The sequence below is a fragment of the Poecilia reticulata genome, chromosome 9 (assembly GCF_904066995.2).
Source record: "Poecilia reticulata chromosome 9, P_reticulata-male-v2, whole genome shotgun sequence".
In the NCBI taxonomy this organism is placed as follows: Eukaryota; Metazoa; Chordata; class Actinopteri; order Cyprinodontiformes; family Poeciliidae; genus Poecilia; species Poecilia reticulata.
In genome coordinates, this window is record NC_088838.1 from 9493355 (window position 1) to 9511728 (window position 18374).

The 18374-nt window shown below is 43.7% G+C and overlaps 2 protein-coding genes across 8 annotated transcripts; one reads left to right on the forward strand and one right to left on the reverse strand.

Moving 5' to 3' along the window:
• Positions 1 to 3191, forward strand: tbx16 (T-box transcription factor 16). The gene is made up of 8 exons (XM_008417706.3): positions 1 to 267; positions 347 to 449; positions 746 to 910; positions 1000 to 1146; positions 1233 to 1303; positions 1384 to 1472; positions 2123 to 2336; positions 2418 to 3191. Exons 1-8 carry the CDS (start codon positions 149 to 151, stop codon positions 2839 to 2841), a joined length of 1332 nt encoding a protein of 443 aa, XP_008415928.2. The 5' UTR covers positions 1 to 148; the 3' UTR covers positions 2842 to 3191.
• Positions 3192 to 6214: 3023 nt separating this feature from the next.
• On the reverse strand, positions 6215 to 11744 carry klhl22 (kelch-like family member 22). 7 transcript variants are annotated; one of them, XM_008417523.3, is made up of 8 exons: positions 11424 to 11744; positions 10975 to 11272; positions 10357 to 10522; positions 9946 to 10257; positions 9416 to 9825; positions 8589 to 8781; positions 7353 to 7586; positions 6215 to 7161 (listed from the first exon to the last, which is right to left on the reverse strand). In XM_008417523.3, exons 2-8 carry the CDS (start codon positions 11214 to 11216, stop codon positions 6820 to 6822), a joined length of 1899 nt encoding a protein of 632 aa, XP_008415745.1. In that variant the 5' UTR covers positions 11217 to 11272; positions 11424 to 11744; the 3' UTR covers positions 6215 to 6819. The 7 variants fall into 7 exon arrangements, with proteins under 7 accessions (XP_008415745.1, XP_008415744.1, XP_008415746.1 ...); XM_008417522.3 differs by having other exon boundaries at positions 10975 to 11316; XM_008417524.3 differs by having other exon boundaries at positions 10975 to 11275; positions 11633 to 11743.
• Between the last annotated feature and the right edge of the window lie 6630 nt (positions 11745 to 18374).

Consider the following 18374-nt stretch of genomic DNA (forward strand, 5'->3'; position numbering starts at 1 on the left):
TTTATTGAATTGTAAAGCAGAATTGAACCTGTTCTCCTCAGTTCATCCCTGATGAAAAACTCAACCCCTTTTGGTGTCAAATGTCTATAGTAAATCTTACTTTGCCGCAGAGCTAAAGTCTAACTTCAGCGGTCCACCTCCTGCCTCCATGGCCGCCGGCCCTGACACCTATCTCCAGGGCAGCATCAGGATGACTCTGGAAGACCTCGAACTGTGGAAGACGTTCCATGAAATTGGAACGGAGATGATAATCACAAAACCGGGCAGGTGAGACTGGGATTTTCACGCAAAAAATATTCAGAAAGATGTTGCTTTTCTTCATTTGTGTATTCTCTTGTGTTTTCAGGAGGATGTTCCCACACTGCAAACTGAGTTTATCTGGTCTTATTCCGTGTGCCAAGTACATCTTACTGGTTGACATGGTTCCAGAGGATGGCTTCAGGTATAAGGTAAGGCCTATAAATTATAACTGTGTTGTCTTGACTTGTAAAGATCCCTCTGTGGTTAGCAGATACCCCCTGTTCATTACCCCCCTCCCCTGATGTTGCACATCAAAGACCCCTATCTCTTCCTGTTTTTCTATCCCCCGCTGGGACCTCACTGTACTACCCCCTGCCTCCATGGGTGGTATCCTCCAGCCGTCACTCTCAGAGCAATCGTGGGAAGTTAGGGAAGATGAAGTTTCTTCTGTAAATCACCTTTTCTCAGAGGCTGATTGACTTACGATGCGTCTCCTCCCCTGCAGTGGAATAAAGAGAAATGGGAGGTGGCAGGAAAAGCGGAGCCTCAGCCTCCCTGCAGGACGTACCTCCACCCAGACTCTCCGGCCCTGGGGAGCCACTGGATGAAACAAAGCGTCTCGTTCCTCAAGCTCAAGCTCACCAACAACACACTCGACCAGCATGGGCATGTGAGTATTAAATAATCAAGGGATTTTCCAGTTTAAAATGTTGAGTTTAAAAAGATCTCTGGGGTAATCTTACCCTGACTTGTCTGCAGATCATCTTGCACTCAATGCATCGCTACCACCCTCGTTTCCACGTTGTCCAAGCAGACGACCTGTTCAGCGTCCGCTGGAGTGTGTTCCAGACTTTCACCTTCCCAGAGACGTCCTTCACTGCAGTCACTGCCTACCAGAACACCAAGGTGAGTCCGTTTGGCTCCACAAAACCTTGGTTGTCTCCTATAGAGGCCAGCGGATGTTGGTTTTAATTCAATTCTGTTTGGGGCAGATCACAAAACTGAAGATTAATCACAACCCATTTGCAAAGGGTTTCAGAGATGAGGGCACTAATAAAAAAAGGTGGGTCTCAATTCTGCTGAACATATCTAGAGAAATCCTGCTTGTGAAATTGATTTAAAAAAGCTGATGCTTCTCTTTAGGCGTGCAAACAAAAACCCTGCATGTCTAGAAAAAAGGGCCAAGATACCAGGCGTGTTGAACGAGGACTCCAAGGACAGCAGTTCGCCAGGTACAGCTTCAGTCTTCCTTGTGTTCATGGATTTCCTTCCTGTCTTGTATTTTTTAAAGGTTTATTGGCTCTAGTGGCGTGGCTGCACAGTGGCGCAGTTGGTAGAGCTGTTGCCTTGCAGCAAGAAGGTTCTGGGTTCGATTCCCGGCCCGGGTCTTTCTTCATGGAGTTTGCATGTTCTCCCTGTGCATGCGTGGGTTTTCTCTGGGTACTCCGGTTTCCTCCCACAGTCCAAAAACATGACTGTCAGGTTAATTGGCCTCTCCAAATTGTCCCTGGGTGTGAATGTGTGTGTGCATGGTTGTGTGTCTCTTTGTTACCCTGCAACAGACTGGCAACCTGTCCAGGGTGACCCCGCCTCTCGCCCGGAACGTTAGCTAGAGATAGGCACCAGCAACCCTCCCAACCCCACGAAGGGACAAGGGAGTAAAGAAAATGGATGGATGGCTCTATTTGGCTTTATTTGATAGTGAATTGACAGGAAAGTGGGTATTGAGAGAAGGGGGAAGACATGCAGCAAAGGTCGTCAGGCCGGGAATTGAACCTGCAACAGGACTAAGGCCTCCATATGTGGGTTGTGCTTAACCCCTGCACCACCTCAGCACCCCTTGTATTTTTATTAAGTCATCCATTGCTTCGTGTCTTTTCAGGGTTCTGCCAGTCATCATATGATGGCTACGACGGAGAAGAGAGCCGCCTGGCCAAAAGGAAAGACGAGGATGCTGTAAAGGAAGAGCGGTACTCCCCCTGGGGCGCCGAGAGGCAGCAGGGTGTGAGGACCGACTCTCCCGCCGGGACGGACACTAGAGATATCTACAACACGGAGCAGCTCGTTCCCACTCCTGCATCCTACCAGCTGTACAGGTGAATACCGCTGACTTAACGCGTCAAATAGTAAACCTACATCCCGTTGAACCGGACATTCACTGCCATTATATTCTCCAGGGCCCACGAGTACAGAAAGTCTCCGTCCCCCTCCTCCAGCGTCGGCAGCAGCGTCACTGGATCTGGACGGAGCAGCTTCGAGTCCAGAGTTCCCGACATTGCCACCGTCCCCGATCACAACTCCTCTAAGCCTGGCCCTTCCCACTGCGGGCCCCAGCCCCTGCCGGGCCCCCAAGACTATAGCGGAGTGCTGAACATGACCATGGCCCAGGCCGGCAAGCCGGGGGTCATCGGCCACCACATTTACAGCCCCTACAGCACGGAACAGCCGCTGGGCCAGTGGAGCGGGCCGGGACCTGCGCAGTATCCCCCTCCTCACCCTCTGACCGCCGACTACACCACGCAAGCTGTGCATCATGGCTATCACCATGGCAACGTGGGCGAATGGAGCCAATATCCGCTGTTCTCTTACTCCTGCTGGTGAGCAGGCTCCTCAGCGTCAAATGATTGAGAGCTTATTAAATCTGACGGCTGATGTGAGGCGCACAGACCCGACAACGCATGCCCCAAACGACGCTGAAGGCCTGACACCCGCGGCAAGAGGAAGGAGGAGGAAGAGGAAGAAATGTGGCCCAGCGGGCCTCGACTTTCAGGAGAAACTGAATCTCTCCAAACCTCGGAGCCCTGCGGGATGACCGTTCCCGTCTATTTATTTTGTCTTTTGTCTCATCTATGGCGTAAATATTATTTTTGTACAGAAAAAGAAGAATTAAACCTAAGTGTGCAAATTATGTGTGTCTATGTCTTGTATTGTGAAGCGAAAATAAAAAAATCTTATGCAATACTATTTCTTTGTTGTCTTGCGTTCTGGTTTTCATACATTCCCAGCACAGACGCCGCTGACCGGCTCTGCCTTGCAGGGATGGAACATTTATACTTCACATGTCAACTCAAGATTGGGCGTATTCCGACGTATACTAAATTGTCCAATTTCACATCAAAGGTTTAGATGTATTTGCAGTGATTTTACTTTTAAGCCAGACATGGCTGGAAGAGACAGTGGGAGCTCGGATTCTCTAATTTGTGCACAGACTTCAGTGAATTATAGATCAAAGTTTTAGATATTCTGTCTGTGGATGCTAGGCTTTGATCCAGCAACGTTTCTGCCTGCAGAAAGTTTGCTTAAAAACACCCGGCGCCTTGCGCAGTCAGAGCCGCTGGTGCCGCTTGTTTGTGTTTCCACTAATGGGGGGGCTGCTCTGTCTTTTCGGACGAGCCCAGCATGCATTAAAGTGACTCCGGCTCACCTGCTGAGGTTTACCCACTGCCACATAAAGCACTGCACGACCCTCGTTCTCCATGTCAATGAGCCTTAAAAAGCATGAAAATGGGAGCTGTTGGTTCCTTTTCACTGTTAAAAAACACAAGCAAGGCCTCTCACCTTCAGCCTGAGTGGACGTGAGCTGCTAATGACTGCCGTAAAATACAGCAGGGGAGAGTGGGGGTGGGGAGCCATTTAGTGTAATGTGGGTTTTACACGGCGCTATTCATTACTGTAGGTCCAAGCTTCCTCACCTACTCCCTTCAGGCGGGCTAAACCAAAGACTTTTAACAATGAAGTTTGAATTTCAAATTTGGATTGAAGTCCCACGCGTCGGTGAAGATCCTTCTACGTTGAAAATGTGAGATGTTAGTAATAATCCCAGTATGTTCTTGCTATTATTTAATAACTTAACATACTTCGTTCATGCAAATAATCTCTATTTAAAGGGGCAGTATTACGTGAAATCAACTTTTTTTTTAGCTCTGCATCATGTTGTGATGTTATGTCCTCATCAAAAACATACCTGGAAAGTTGCCTTTAATTTTTCACTCATGTTCGAGAAATCCTTTTAATCTCCTGTGGCAACCACTCAGTGCTCCAGTTGACATTTGTGAACATTTAAACATGTTGATGTGACGCTTTAAGGAGCAGGAACCCCTTTAAGTGACAGAAGCCCAATTTCAAGACTTTTCGAATTGAAAACTTTAATTTTGCCGCGAGTCTTTTGGGTCAAGCCTCCTTCAGGTTTGCAGACATATAAACCAAGGCTTTTGCCTGTTTTATCTTGCTACAGGCTCTCAACTGAATGTAGGTCTGGACTTTAACTAGGTCATTCTAACAAATGTGATCTAAACTAAGCACTATAATTCTGGAATTAGAGTCGTTGCCCAACTGAACTGGGAACCCTCGGCTCAGTCTGAAATGTGTTGCCCTGTCCCTGCTGCAGAAATGCATCCCTGAGCATGATGCTGCCACCACTGCACGGCTTGTATATGTCCAACACAGGTTTTAAGTGTACAACGAATAATTGGCACAATGACATTTTATCCCATCTGAGCTTGGAATCTGTGCAGAAAAATGTGGAAAAGTTACTGGGATGTTTGTGAGTTTTTTGTAATATTTTGATTTTACTATTGAACTTAAGGCACATGGGTTGAAAATCTAGTGAAATTAATTTATAAAACTGCAGACAACCCTTAGTAGGAGTGTAAATGATGAAAATACAAAACCTTTCAACATCAAATTATCTTTTTTCCTCCTGGATTCAAACAGGATCTAGAATCAGCAGTTCTACATCCTACTGTTCCGCCGTATAGATCATACATATATGCGCCGCAATGCTTAACGCAAATCACTGCGACTGACGCCAGTGAAGTTTTTCGTTTTCAAAGAAAGGCGTTTTATGGCTCCTGTTCATGCACGGAAGCTGCCATGTCGATCGGTGGATTCCCTGGAGGAAAATGAACGTTCCTTTGTTCCCCCATCGATTTCCATTGACCTTCTCCACTCCGCCGCAGCAGGGGGGGAAGCGAGAGTAAATTCCCTCGACTCGCAAACACCCTCCTCAACTCCACTGGGTTCAATCTGCATAGCTCTACATCAATGCCTAATGTGGCCCTTTTAATTGCTCTGCAAAGAGCACCGGATCGACCCGCACTAAGACGTTTGTAAAGACCGCTGACGTGGCTAAGTGCTGGACATGTGTCTTAAGTATCCCCCTGGTGGTGCTACAACTTTGGACGAGAACAAAAACAAAACGGACAAGCACATAAACACAGCGGACCGTTGATCCTGGCTGTCCAGTGCTGGCGTCAGCAGATCCTAGCAGACAACTTGCTGGAGGCTGGCACAAAAGTGTGAAAACAGAGGGAGGGATAGAGGTGGAGGCAGGGGGTGAGAAGAGGGGGGGGGGGGACAACAAATGTAGATGAAACAGCCCCAAAAAGGAAAGCGGCAGTCAGTCGGCCTTCATAAAGCCAAATGGAAAGGAACTGGTGGAGACTGGGTGGTACCAAAAAGCTCTGAGCTAACAGGAGGGGAAGGTCAGACGAGGACAACCAGCTGTGGCAGCGGAGAAAAAAAACGAGGCGTAGACGTCGTAACAGACATGAAACGCAAGCAAAAACGTGAAAAACGGTCAAATTTGGGCCTATCACAATAAATCAATGAATAAAACAAGATCAATAACTTCCATTTGCATGATTTATCGCCGTTCTCTCTTTTTCCCCCCCTTTTTACCATTAAAATCTGGATGTAAAACGGTGCTTTGGTCTCAACTAGCAACTTCTTTGGAAGGACAATTTTGTTTACAGAGGTTTCATAATTCATTTATTTGTTTCTTTTGTTTTTGTTTATTTATTTTCCATTTTTAAAATTTCTCCCAGTTCCAGAGCTAAATGTTCGATGGTGTTTAAAGTTTATTAATCCTTGACGATGTGTTTCTGCGTTTTGCCATTACAATTATATTACTGGAAAATGGTCTCAAAACAACAATATTATCGCCTATCGCAATAACTTCTGGGACAAAACTTGGTATCGTGACAGGCTTTGTCAAATTTATTGAAAAAGTTAGGCTTGTTCATAGAAATACCTTTAAAAGTGATCAACTGCTTATGCTCGATTGGTGCTACAGCTAATGTAAAAAGAAAGAATATGCGTTCCAGTGAGGCTCCTTTATCTTTTGAAAATAACCATTATCCAGGTTAACCTTTTATTAAAGCCTCATTTCTGTATTAAACATGTTTTTTTATTGGTCTGGTGTAACATTCCAATCATAAATGTTATGTTTTTACAAGCTGCAATTAGAGAATCATCATGATTAACAGAAATTAAGTGCTGAAAACACCAGTCTGTGTTTAATTAATCCTATACATACATAGGAAAAAAAAGAGAAGAAATAAGGATGAAACAAAGACAGGAGCCACAACCAGTTGAGATTAATGTTTCAGGCGGTTGGGATATCTGGGTGGAGTGTGGTACCATGAGTTTCAAAAAGTAACAAAAAAGTGTGCAAAGGTGCTTATGAAGCTCAACCAGAGGCACAAAAAGTCATCAGTGCACCGTCCCCTCAAAGTGCTGACGTCCTGTTTCCTGCTCTGTATCAGAAAAAAAAAACGCAGGGCGGCGCGTGAATCTGGTTCAGTCCTCGCTGGATTCCTCCGAGTTGTCTATGTCTGCGTCATCCGATGAAGCCTTGGTGCACTGGTCCCAGCCGCGGGCCTGAGCGAGCACGGCGGGGGGCATGAGTGCGACGCACGCGGCAAGGCCGGAGACGCGCTTGCTCAATTCAGTCTCGTTCTCCCACTCCCCCGTGTCTGTGTTGTAGACGTGAACGTACTTCATCCTGTTGCCTTTGTCGTGGGAGCGCCCGCCCAGGACGTAGATGCGGCCGTCCAGCACAGCTACGCCGGGTTCCCCGTGTCCGGATGGGAGCGGGGTTAATAAAGACCAAGAGTTTGGTGTTGGGTCAAAGCAGGCCAACTAGAACAAAAAAATAAATAATCAAAGAGGAAGCAGCTGGTGAGTTTTTACTCATAGAAGTACTTAAACGGTAAGAATCAGCGATTTGAACCCGACGTTTCATCAGTTTAATGGTCAAATAGAAAAAAAGCACAAAAAAAGCCCCCAAAAAAACCCAGCAAGGAAACCATCTCTGATGACTCATGACGTACCTGCAGGACGTCACGCCGATATCCACGCTGATCATTGCTGCCTCCGATGACGTACACGCGCCCGTTTGCGGCAGCCATGCCGTGCCACGCCCGCTCCACCGGCCCCTCGGCGCATGCCGTCCAGTCGTCAGTGGAAGGGTCATAGCAGTAAGTCTCTCTGAGGTACGCCATTCCTCTACGGCCACATGCTACATAAATCCTGCCATCCAGCACTGCTCCAGCGTGAGCGTACACCTGGAGGGAGGGACAGATTTAACGGAAAAAAGTCAGGAAAGGGGGAAGAGAGCGTTTATAGCATGTAGGCGTATAGCACCACCATGTGGGGAATAGCGGTAGTGCATGCTTTCATCCAGATACACTGGCGTGCAAGAATATCCACACTCACTGGGAGGTTTTAACAATTTCTAAAGCTCCAAAAGTGGACTTTATGAAAGAAACATTTTTTTCTTAGGGCCAGACTAATAAAATAATAATAATTATGAGAAAAAAGTTATAATATTCAAGAAAAAAGTCATAATATTGCAAAAAAAAGGCTTATGAGACTAAAGTTGTAATAATATGAAAAAATTGGTAATAATACAAGAATCGAGTCAAAATGTTACCAGAATAAAGTCATCATAATACCAAACTAAAGTTGTACAACATTAAATCACAATATTATAAGTATAAAGTTGTGATAGTACGAGAAAAAAAGTTGTAATGATACAAGAATAAAGTCATAATATCACCAGAATAAAGTCGGAATATTAGTACAATGAAATAGAAATTCTATAACTCCTACACAAAAATAATAAAAAATAAAATAGATACCACAGAAGCTGTGCTCTCATTGAAGCAACTTTTTTCTAGTAATTTTCCAACCTTTTCTGGTATTTTAGTGTCTTTATTCTGCTAATATTATAACTTGTCATATTTTTTACTTTACTCTTGTAAATAATTTAAAAAAAAATTCTGGCCCTAATTTTCTGTTGTACTTACGTGACAAAGTAATACACAGCAGACATCCGCTACTTGGAAGTGAAAAGAAAACCCCAAAACAAAACACTTGTGCTCACCAAAGCACCCATGTTCATACACTGACCAGCAGGCAACTCGGGGCTAAGCGCCTCGCCCGGTGGCACATTAACAGTTATATACCACCTGTACTGTGCATCGCTCCGTCACATAAACGCCAACCTAAAATCTCTGGCTATACATGAAAATAATGTTGCAAGGTGCTGTGCTGTAAACTCTTACTTCTTTCTTCATTGGAGAGACAAACTCCCACGTGTTGGTGACCGGGTCGTAGCGCTCCACCCAGTCCAGCTCGCTCTTGTAGTCGCGCCCGCCGATTGCGTAAATATGGCCGCCCACCACACAAACGCAGTGGTCGGCATGCTGCATCTGCAGAGGCTGGATGGAGCACCAGCTGTTGTAACGAGGGTCATATCTGAAAGAAGAAATGTTTATTGACCTGCAGGAAGATAAAAGCCAACCTGGGATCAAATCACCTGAGCCAGGCTTTCTGCACATTTCACCAACTCAAATTTAAGATCTTCTAATACTTAATCTAAAATGTACTAATTTTAGATTAAAAAAGATTGTTTTATAAGACCATTATGAATTGTGTTTAAGACCTGTATCACCACAGAAATGTACCAACTTGGTCCAACTAACTAGAGATAAGTTTGCATATACCCATAGCAGATGCAAAGAAGCTAGCTAGCAAGCTGTCAAGGGTATATTAGCAGCTAGCTACTGCTAGCCTCAAGTGTTTTGAGTCACAGAACGAAATGAAGATGTCTAAGGGAAACTCACACTTTTGCCAGACAGAAAAGTCCCACAAGAAAAAAAAATACATAAAATATACAAGATTAAATAGCCCTGTCAAGACAAAATATAAAACCTGTTTAACAAAGACTTAAGGCCTTAAGTATAGAAACATGAAATTAGGACTTTTTATGACTTTTTAAGGATGTGGGAACACCTTGTAACCTTCATCAGCAGGTGAGACAGCTGGGCTGCAAAGATTGTTTTCTGCTAATACAGAACATGCATTTGTGATTCAACAAATCCTCTCTCACCTCCAGCAGCGACTCTCCGCACGAAAGCCGCTGTTGTTCCTGTCTCCTCCAATAAGATAAACAAAGTTGTTGAGCACAGCGATGCCCTGGTTGGACATTCGGGGAGCGTGAGCCGCTTTGAGAGTTCTCCACTCAGTCCAGCTCGGGTGGAACACCTGGAACAAGTGATCCGCGTCCGCAGAGACGCTGGAGCTGAGCATCCCGCCAAAACCGAGGATGCAGTGGAAGGTGGAGCGCGGCTGAGTGAGGGGGCTCTGCAGGGCGGGCTGCAACATCTCGTGCTCGTGGTATCTTAGCGCCGCCGCAACGGAGTCCTTCAGCGGACACGGGTTCAGTCTGCCGTGGAGTCTCTGCAACACTTGTTTCTCAATTAGGCTGAAACGGACGGCGTCAAGCATCCTGAGGTTGCCCTTTGAGTAAAAAAAAAAAAAAAGAAAATGGGGCAAAAGAAGTTAACTTGGACGCAAACGAAGACGTGAAGGTGACAAAAGGTGTGCGCCGAATCAAAGCGCACACACCTTTCGACTGACCTGCAAGTACACCTTGTCAGTTTCCACTTCCTCAGGGCTGTAGTGATAGTGGAGCGCGGCCTCGTACACCTCGTTCTCGCTGGCCACCTGAAGTGCGTCGCTGCTCAGCACCCTGAAGACGTCCTCCGCGGGGAGCTGCCGGTACACGTCCGTCCGAGACAAAGTCTGAATGTTCCTGAGGATGTATGAGTGGACCTTGACTTTGAGATGCTCCAGTCCGTAGACATCGGCCAAGTGGAGAACCTCCAAAATGTTGCTGTCGTCCAGCCAGGAGAACAGGAAGTCACAGCAGAAGCTGATGACATTTTCAAGCTGTAAAAAAAAAAAGAAAAAAAAAGAAAGAAAGCAGACAAACATTTTAGTGAAACGGAACAAAAGGAAACGATTACTGACCAACTCGACCCAACTTACCTGAAAAAGCGACGCGGCCATCAGGATTTCCTGAACGTTCTCCAGGTCTAACTCGATCTCGGAAGTGTAGATGTAGTCAAGGATTTTTTCCATGGCCGTGTAGGATATTCCGTGAATAGGAATCTCATTCTGCTGCATTTCCCGGAGTCCTCCGGCAAACATGCACCTGGTGCATAAAGATTACACGTGGTTCAATCCAGGATTCACTTACGTACACTGATTTGTAAAACGTTTGTTTGTTGTTTTTTTTTTTAGTTTCGGTTATTAGTCACAGTGCCTAATAAGATGCAAAGGGCATCTTATCTTAAGGAAATCGTTCAAACAGGATTCTGCACCAAGTCATTGTGTCTAGGCTACAGACTTTTGCAACATCTGATTGGTTTGCATCATGCATTTTTTTAAAAACTATGTTGCAGAGCAAAAAAAAAGAAGAAACCATTCCAATTTTATAGTAAACTACATAAAAGCTTTTACAGGACAGGTTTACTGAAAGTACCTCTAAGAGTTTTTTTTTTTTTTTTTTTTCAGGAAAGTACCTAATGTGTTTTCGCGTGACACTCATAACAAAACTCAAAATGAAAACAAAAGTAAGGCTGCAGCCAAAGCTGTGGGTTGTACCTGAAGTAATCACAAGAGGCAGCCAGCAGAACACGGTGGGCTTGGATGGGACGACCCTCCACCAGAAGCACAACATCGAACAGGGTTCCGCTCTGTCTGAGGGTGTCCAGACCGCCCATCAAGCTGTGGAAGTGGGTCCAACACTTGAACGACTGTCGGTCCGAAAAGCGAGCCTGTTTCACCGAACCGACCAGCTCCCGTCCGTTCTCAGCCATGACAACACGGTGACCTTCGGGTTTCATCCCTTTCACCTGCCTGGCAGCACCATCATCCGGTGTTTTCTCCAGCGAGACGCTGCCTGCTAACAAACAGGAAGAAGAGGTGCAGCTAGCGACAAACCAGCTGATTTTTAAAAAAAATGTCATTTCACATTTATGGCAAGTCGCACACAGTTATCCCCCATTTCAGACGCAGAGTTGTAAAAACACGAAAGTATAATACATACATACCTTCTTCCGCTAAAATGTTAGCTGTTTCCCTGCTGCTAAGCTAGTAGTTAAGTGTTATACAAGCTAAAAACAGGTTAGCCTGTCTTGGCTGCTGTAACGCACTGTTTTTAAAAAAAGCCTTCAGAACCTTCACGGGGTTAATACGCAGAAATGTTGTCGTGTCCTTAAGCATAAAACCTCTCTGAAGTGATTTCTTGGACAGAAAATACCTGCTTATTACCCAAGAGCAGAGTTCCTCGATTTCTTTTTAACAGGTCAAAACAAGTGTGTTTACTTTTAGTATCAAGGCGAAAGCTCAAACACTATTGGTCCTTAGTCTTTCTTCATCCCGCCCAGTTTCTGTGGACGAACCAATCACGTCGCAATGACTTCTGACTTCTTATCCCATTTTGCCAAAGCAATGTTTACAGTGTTGTTACCTGCAGTAGGTTTAGCCACCTGAGCAGTTTTTTAAAAGAAATTTGCGATGCGCCAAAAATGATTACAAAGAAAATAAAACGGAAGAGATGTTTATCAAGATTTTGCACTACATTTTTCTATAACAGTGAGAAAGTGTCTGGTCTTTATTGAAATTTGAGCAAGAAGCTGTCTTTGGTACTAAGATTTTGTGGATCTAGGATTTTGGCACGCTTATTGTTTGTCTTTAACATTTGCGCGATTAAACGCAGGGACGTGTATTTGATCAATTCTAGCTGCTGAACACAAGAGGGAGCTGTCAGATGCAAAACTGTCTTTATGGCATCCTACAGCATCCACCCATCAAACCCACCAGCAGCAAAAGCTCAGCATAAAATCTTCCTGAGTTCTTCCTGCAGTTAATGTTTTTTTTTTTCCTAAGGACATATACATTTTTCTTACATTTGTGCCGCAGGAACATTATTCAGTCCAAAAAACAAGCAGGTTATACACAATGCATAATAAATTAAGGATGCAAAATGAGTTTTTATTATGAAGATACGTAAAAATATATCAAATTGTTCATTTGCAAAGATACCTTTTTTAAAATCATTCATATTTGTTACATCATAGTATCTGTGAGTCTGAACACACCATCAGCTTGTGTATGAATGATTACTGTGTGGAGTGCTTCGGAGTCTAGCCCATTTTTGCTGATGGAGCATTTGAAATATAGAGTCTTTTTGGCACGTTCTCCACCTAATCTGGCAAAGCATTAGTCACTGAAGCAGCCAAGAGATCATGCGGTAACTCTGGAGGAGCTGCAGATATTCACAGCTCAGTTCAGAGAATCTGTTGGCAAGTTAACTATCTACCATTTACAACCAAGTGACCATTGTACAAAGAAAGTCAAATGAACTTTGGCATGAGATTGAAACTGGACTTTTTTTAGACCAACATGCAGAACACTGGTGAGTTAAAATAAATAAATAAATAAATAAATAAATAAATAAATAAATAAATAAATAAAAAGTAAGTGGAACGTGGTGGTAGCAGCATCATGCTATGGGAATGGCAACTATTTCAGTGTCCACTGTAAATCTGGTGGAGACATTTTCTACAAAGTATCCTCAGTTGTAATTGCAGTGAAGCATGACTCTGCAATTTATTGATTCAGTGGGAAGAAAATAGATGCACGCCACACTTTTAAGATTCATAAAACATGGGTGTTGTGTGGTTCAGTGGGTAATATGCACACACAATGTCCAGAGGCTGTAGTCCTCGATGCAGCTGGTCTGGGTTCGATTCCTGGCCTCAGGTCATTTGCTCCCTAAAGTCTGAAACATTTATCCTATATCTTCTAATTTATAATTACACACTTCTTGTGTTGCTCTATCACATAAAAACTCAAGAAACTACATTGAAGTTTGTGGTTCTCAAGTGACAATGTGGGAAAGTTCAAAAAGTATGAATGCTTCTGCAAACTCACTATAAGTCCCCCCACCCCCATCTGTTGTTTTCCACATCAATAACAGCAGCTTGGTAGATTTTCGGAGGCAGCTTTGGTCATTATGGCTTTTTTACACCCCCACACACACACATCCACACACATGCACACCCTCACACACACACACACACACACACACGCATTTATATAAATAACACTGGCTTCCGCCTTGCTTAGGCTTTACAGCTCCATTCATCTTATGTTGTGACTTCGATTTGCGTACATCATTTCCTGACATGCAGAGATTTTTTCTTTCCTCTCTCTGGTTGCATAAACTCAGTTGGAATGATCCATCACTTGATCCATTTTCCCGTCCGATGTAAACTGCAGCGTATCACGCCAGGAAAAACCGAAACGGAGGCAAGGGGCGGACTTTTTGTCTTGGACGCATAGATGTTTTTGACAGGAGCCACCAAACACATTAGACGGCAAATCAAAACACTTTTTCTTCTTCCTGCACTGCTCCACCAACCAACCAAAAAATTGCCTGCTGCACTGCTGCTGGTGTAGGATGGAAAGCAGCAAATGTGACATTATGCAAAATCTGTCGTGACCATAGCTACGAACATCCCAGTTTGTTTTCACACATTTGTGGCTGATTAGGGTTACCTGATCACAGGATACTGTGTGAGGAGACCACAGCAGTGGGTTCTGTTGGACCCTGATTTCACCAAAAAAAATAAAATAAAAGCCCCACTGGTTGGGCCATTACTGAGAGTGCAGCATTCCAGTGCATTAGCAGCGCATCACCTTTCATCAGCAGAGGGCTGTGCAGAGGGTTCACCGCCGTCCACGGGACAGCAATGACAAATGAAAAGAAAGTAGGTAGCATTTACGGAATGAGCTGTCAGCTTCTACCAAGCGAAAGACTGGAAAATGGAGGCTGTGAATAGAGGCTTACAGAGAAACAGAACACTGCCTCCGCCACGATCTTCAACAAACACAAAACCTAATCAACTCTTTTAGCTTTTTTTTTTTTCCAAAGAAAAAAAAAAACACAACAAACTTCAAAGCCCAAGTCATTACTATGGGAGATTATTCCAAGGTGCCATTTTTGAGCATCTTTAGAAAGGACAGGTACAGCATATGCCGTGAGCACAATGAGCCCTAACAAGCCATGCAGCGGGCTTTTATGAGAAAGTGAATGTGCCAGCCATGTGCAACAAAATAGCCTCTGTTCGCTGCATCTGATAAGAAAAGAAGCTGGCAGACCAAAGGACAATACAGCTGATTAGTTTGGGACAGCGGAGCTCCACTGGTGACGGTTAGTTGGCCTGCATCTCTCTATATTTTCTGGCACTGAAACTTTTAATGCTGAAATGTACAAAGCAAAGAAAAATCAGCTATAATGTATAATATTGCTTACCCGAAATCTTAATGGATGAGATATGTAGTATGTGTAGTTTCAATGAAATGTTCTTTCACCGCGGTTGAACGATCTCAGGGAAAAAAAATCAATGAAACGTCAGAGAAAAACTTTGACTCGGTGTGCACAGGCATTTTCTCAAATAGAAACAAAAGGTTACCTTAGATGTGATAATTCCTTTTTGTTGTTCATGTATATATAAAACAATTTCAAATGAATAACCATATATCTGTTTTTGGCCACACACAGTACACAATAAGAATTAGAAAACAAAGATTTCATAAGGGAACTTTTTTGTCCGAAGGACAAAGAGCAGCCGCTCTAGCACCTCCTAGTGTCTAAGTGTGTAAGTCCAGGATTTTCTCTCATCCAAACATGGTGAAAAAAATCAAGCTCCTTGTCCTTCCCCTTATGGATTTGCTGTCAGCTGGATGAAATACAAAAAACAACTGATCAGAACCAGGAGGAGGAGCGCTATCAATCATCCTCTTATACATGCTGCTCATTCCTCTCTCCTATAGGTTAGGCTAGTTCCTCAAGCCAAAGCCTCTCATGAATGCTAAGGTTAGTTAGCATGGCCGCCAATGACGTCGGATAAACAGTTTTCCTGGAATGGTTATTTCTCGCCATTAGCACATTACGCAGTTTGTTCACCAGGATGATTGACAACGCTAAGACCCTCCTCCTGGCTCTGATTGGTTGTTTTTGATCTGGAGCGGTGCTCCGAAGTCTTCAGACTGCTCAGGAAGGAGGTGGGGAGCTGGATTTTTTCCCTTTTTTTTAAAACACATTATCTGTCTCCATGTTATACTGTCACATAGTGACAGTTTTAAAACATACTGGAAATGCAGGAATAATAATAATGTTGATGGTGTGTGGGTTTTAGAGAAAACTCACCATGAATTCATACTTGTAAACTCAGCTGTTGCTTTTAAAACTCATGGAAGCTGTTTGGTGTATGATTGCTCCACGCTGAGCAAAGAACGGTCCAGTCAATTATTAAAAGCCCAAAATTAATAAGCATGCATGCCCATAAAGAGTGCGCATTAATTTTACACAGTCACTCCGCGGAGTAACACGCTTGGTTTGAATAATCAAGAGAAAAGGTAAATGAACTGACAACGTGAACATGTCAACTCCTGAATGTATGGCTCATAAAAGAGCAGGAGCGAACCGTGCGCACTTCATCACACATACTCGCCCTCTCTACGTTTCACAAGCTGAAGGGATCATTTTAAGTGACTAAGGTGCAGCGCACAATATTTCCCCCCGTGCAGCCTGGTGATTGTGAGAGAAGGCAATCAATTTTCCCCCAAACCAAAGTCTTATAAACACAACAACTTCCAGCACTGCCGACCACTTTAAGACAGCAGCGGCCAGGTGAGTCAGAGCTTGAAACCAAAATGGGAACTCAAGCAGATGTCCCTCTTTGTATTTATTCAAATCGATTCCGTGAGAACGTCTTCTTCTTGGACCAAAATGGGAACTCAAGCATTTGAGTCCATTTGGCCTGGAAGTTGTGGAGAAATAAATTGCAAAATATGTTGTCTGTATTCAGCAAGAAAATGTGTTGCTTCGAATTAAATAGGAACTGGCTGACGTTTATTGCCTGACCATAATGTCAGCTCCAAAGTCAGCTGAAAAAGAGGAGTCTCTTTCTTCCCTTGGTTTTGTCTCGAGGTCAGAGTCTTCTTACAAAATAAGGCTGAGAAATTTTCCTCCTAACAGGGGGAGGCAGAAAAAGCAAACCAAATGCTGCTAAAATATTTAATACTACCTACAGTGTTTGCTGCTCTACAGCGTCAGTTATTGTTGATATAGGGAGACATTTTTTTTCTCCCCTCTTCATTTAGAGATTGCACCAATCTCAGTTGGAATAGTTTTTCTTTTTTTTGCATGTGTGTGTTTAGAAACAGAATGAGGAATGATCACTTTTTCACACATGGCCCGCCACACACGCACCAGGAAACTGGGCATCTCCCAGGGGAACATATTACACAAGACAGCAAGCGAGGACATGATAGCGCCAGATTGCTGGGTTGGACTCAGCCTTGACAGCAGCTCTCCAAAGAGAGGACAGGTCTGTGTCACGAACCTTTTTCCCTTCGCCGTCGCTGCAAGGCGAGGGACACTGTGTTTGACACAGACAGAACATTAAGCACTGATCAGTGCGGATTCACTGTGAGAATTTGAAAATATCCCTATAGTGATTTAGACTCATTTTAATTGGAATGACCTAAAAGAGTAAAGTGATTTTATTTGCCATATGTGTCTGGGCGTGTGCTCCTCTCCGCCACTTTTCACCTCTTGATGCAGGCACAGGGGCTATTTTTGGGGGTGCGACATCCACCATCCCGGCTCGCGGTGACGACGTAGTTGTAAATTCTGAATCACACGAGGGGAAACCGCTGAGCCAGAAGCGAGGCGGGACAAGAGAGCGACTGCAGATGTGTACAGAGCCCAGATGAACGCTCATGCGGTCCAAGGAAACAGGAAGGGCATGGTGGGCATTTATATGTATTAAAATGGGAAGGGTCAGAGACACTAATCCAATTCTCTTTTATTAGACCTCAGTCATATCATGTTTAACCTATTTACTTATTTGAATGCACATTAAGCATTTAAAAGCCCAATGTGCATTTTCCTCAGGTGTCTCTGTTCTGTTGTCAGAGGAATTCCCGCTCGGTTGCCAACAGGAAACAAGAAGAAACAGTTTTCAGTGATGAGTCTAAAGAAACTCAGTCAGAAGAAACTCAAACAGATTGAATCCTCGAATTCTGGACCAATTTTTGTCTGGACTTTGACTGATCCCATTGAAACACGCGGATATGATCTAAAACCATTCGCTTGGAATTTCTCGGTATTGTTTTTAGCTCCATCCGTCTTCCCATCAACCCTGACCGTCTTCTATGTCCGTTCTGAAGAAAATGCGTCTTCACAGCATAATGCTGCCACCACCAGGACTCATTGTGGTAAAAACAGAGGTTACGCTCAGGCCAAAAAGTTCAATTTTGATTGCATTTTACCAAAAATATTTACCAGAATTGTGACCTGATAGTTGTCAGGAAATACTCCTACCTGAACTGAACTGTGGTAGTCTGCAGCTCATTTACTTACGGTGGGTCTCTTGGTTGCTTCTCTGGTTGACACTCTCCTTGCTCGTCCTGTCTGCTTAGGTCAGGGGTCAGTGACCTTTTTGACTCTAAGAGCCATTTTTGCCTTCGGTCTAGCTGAGCTACAAAAGCTACAGAAGTTAAATGACCCTTCCAAACAAAACAAAAAAAAGAAAGCCCCCCTTTTTTTAAATTAATTAAATAATTTTTTTTTACAATATCTTAACATATTCTAAAGAACTAAAAAAAACAACTTCTACTTTTTTGAAAAAGGAATGAGTACATTTTCTTTTCACATTTTTACTATATTTTAGATATTGTAAAAATATTTACTATATATATGATGTAAAAAATCCATAGAGTTAGAAACACTAATAGGTAGTAATTTTTTTATTATCGCCATAATTTTAAATTCTTGCTTTAAAATTTTTAATTTTAAAGCAAGAATTGTTTGATTCTTTTTCATTTTTGGCCAAAGTTACTAAGAAACGCGATGGAGGGTCTAAGCAGCCACTTGTTGCTTTGGAGCTGTGTTTAGTGTTTCAGTATTGGATGGATGGATGGACGGT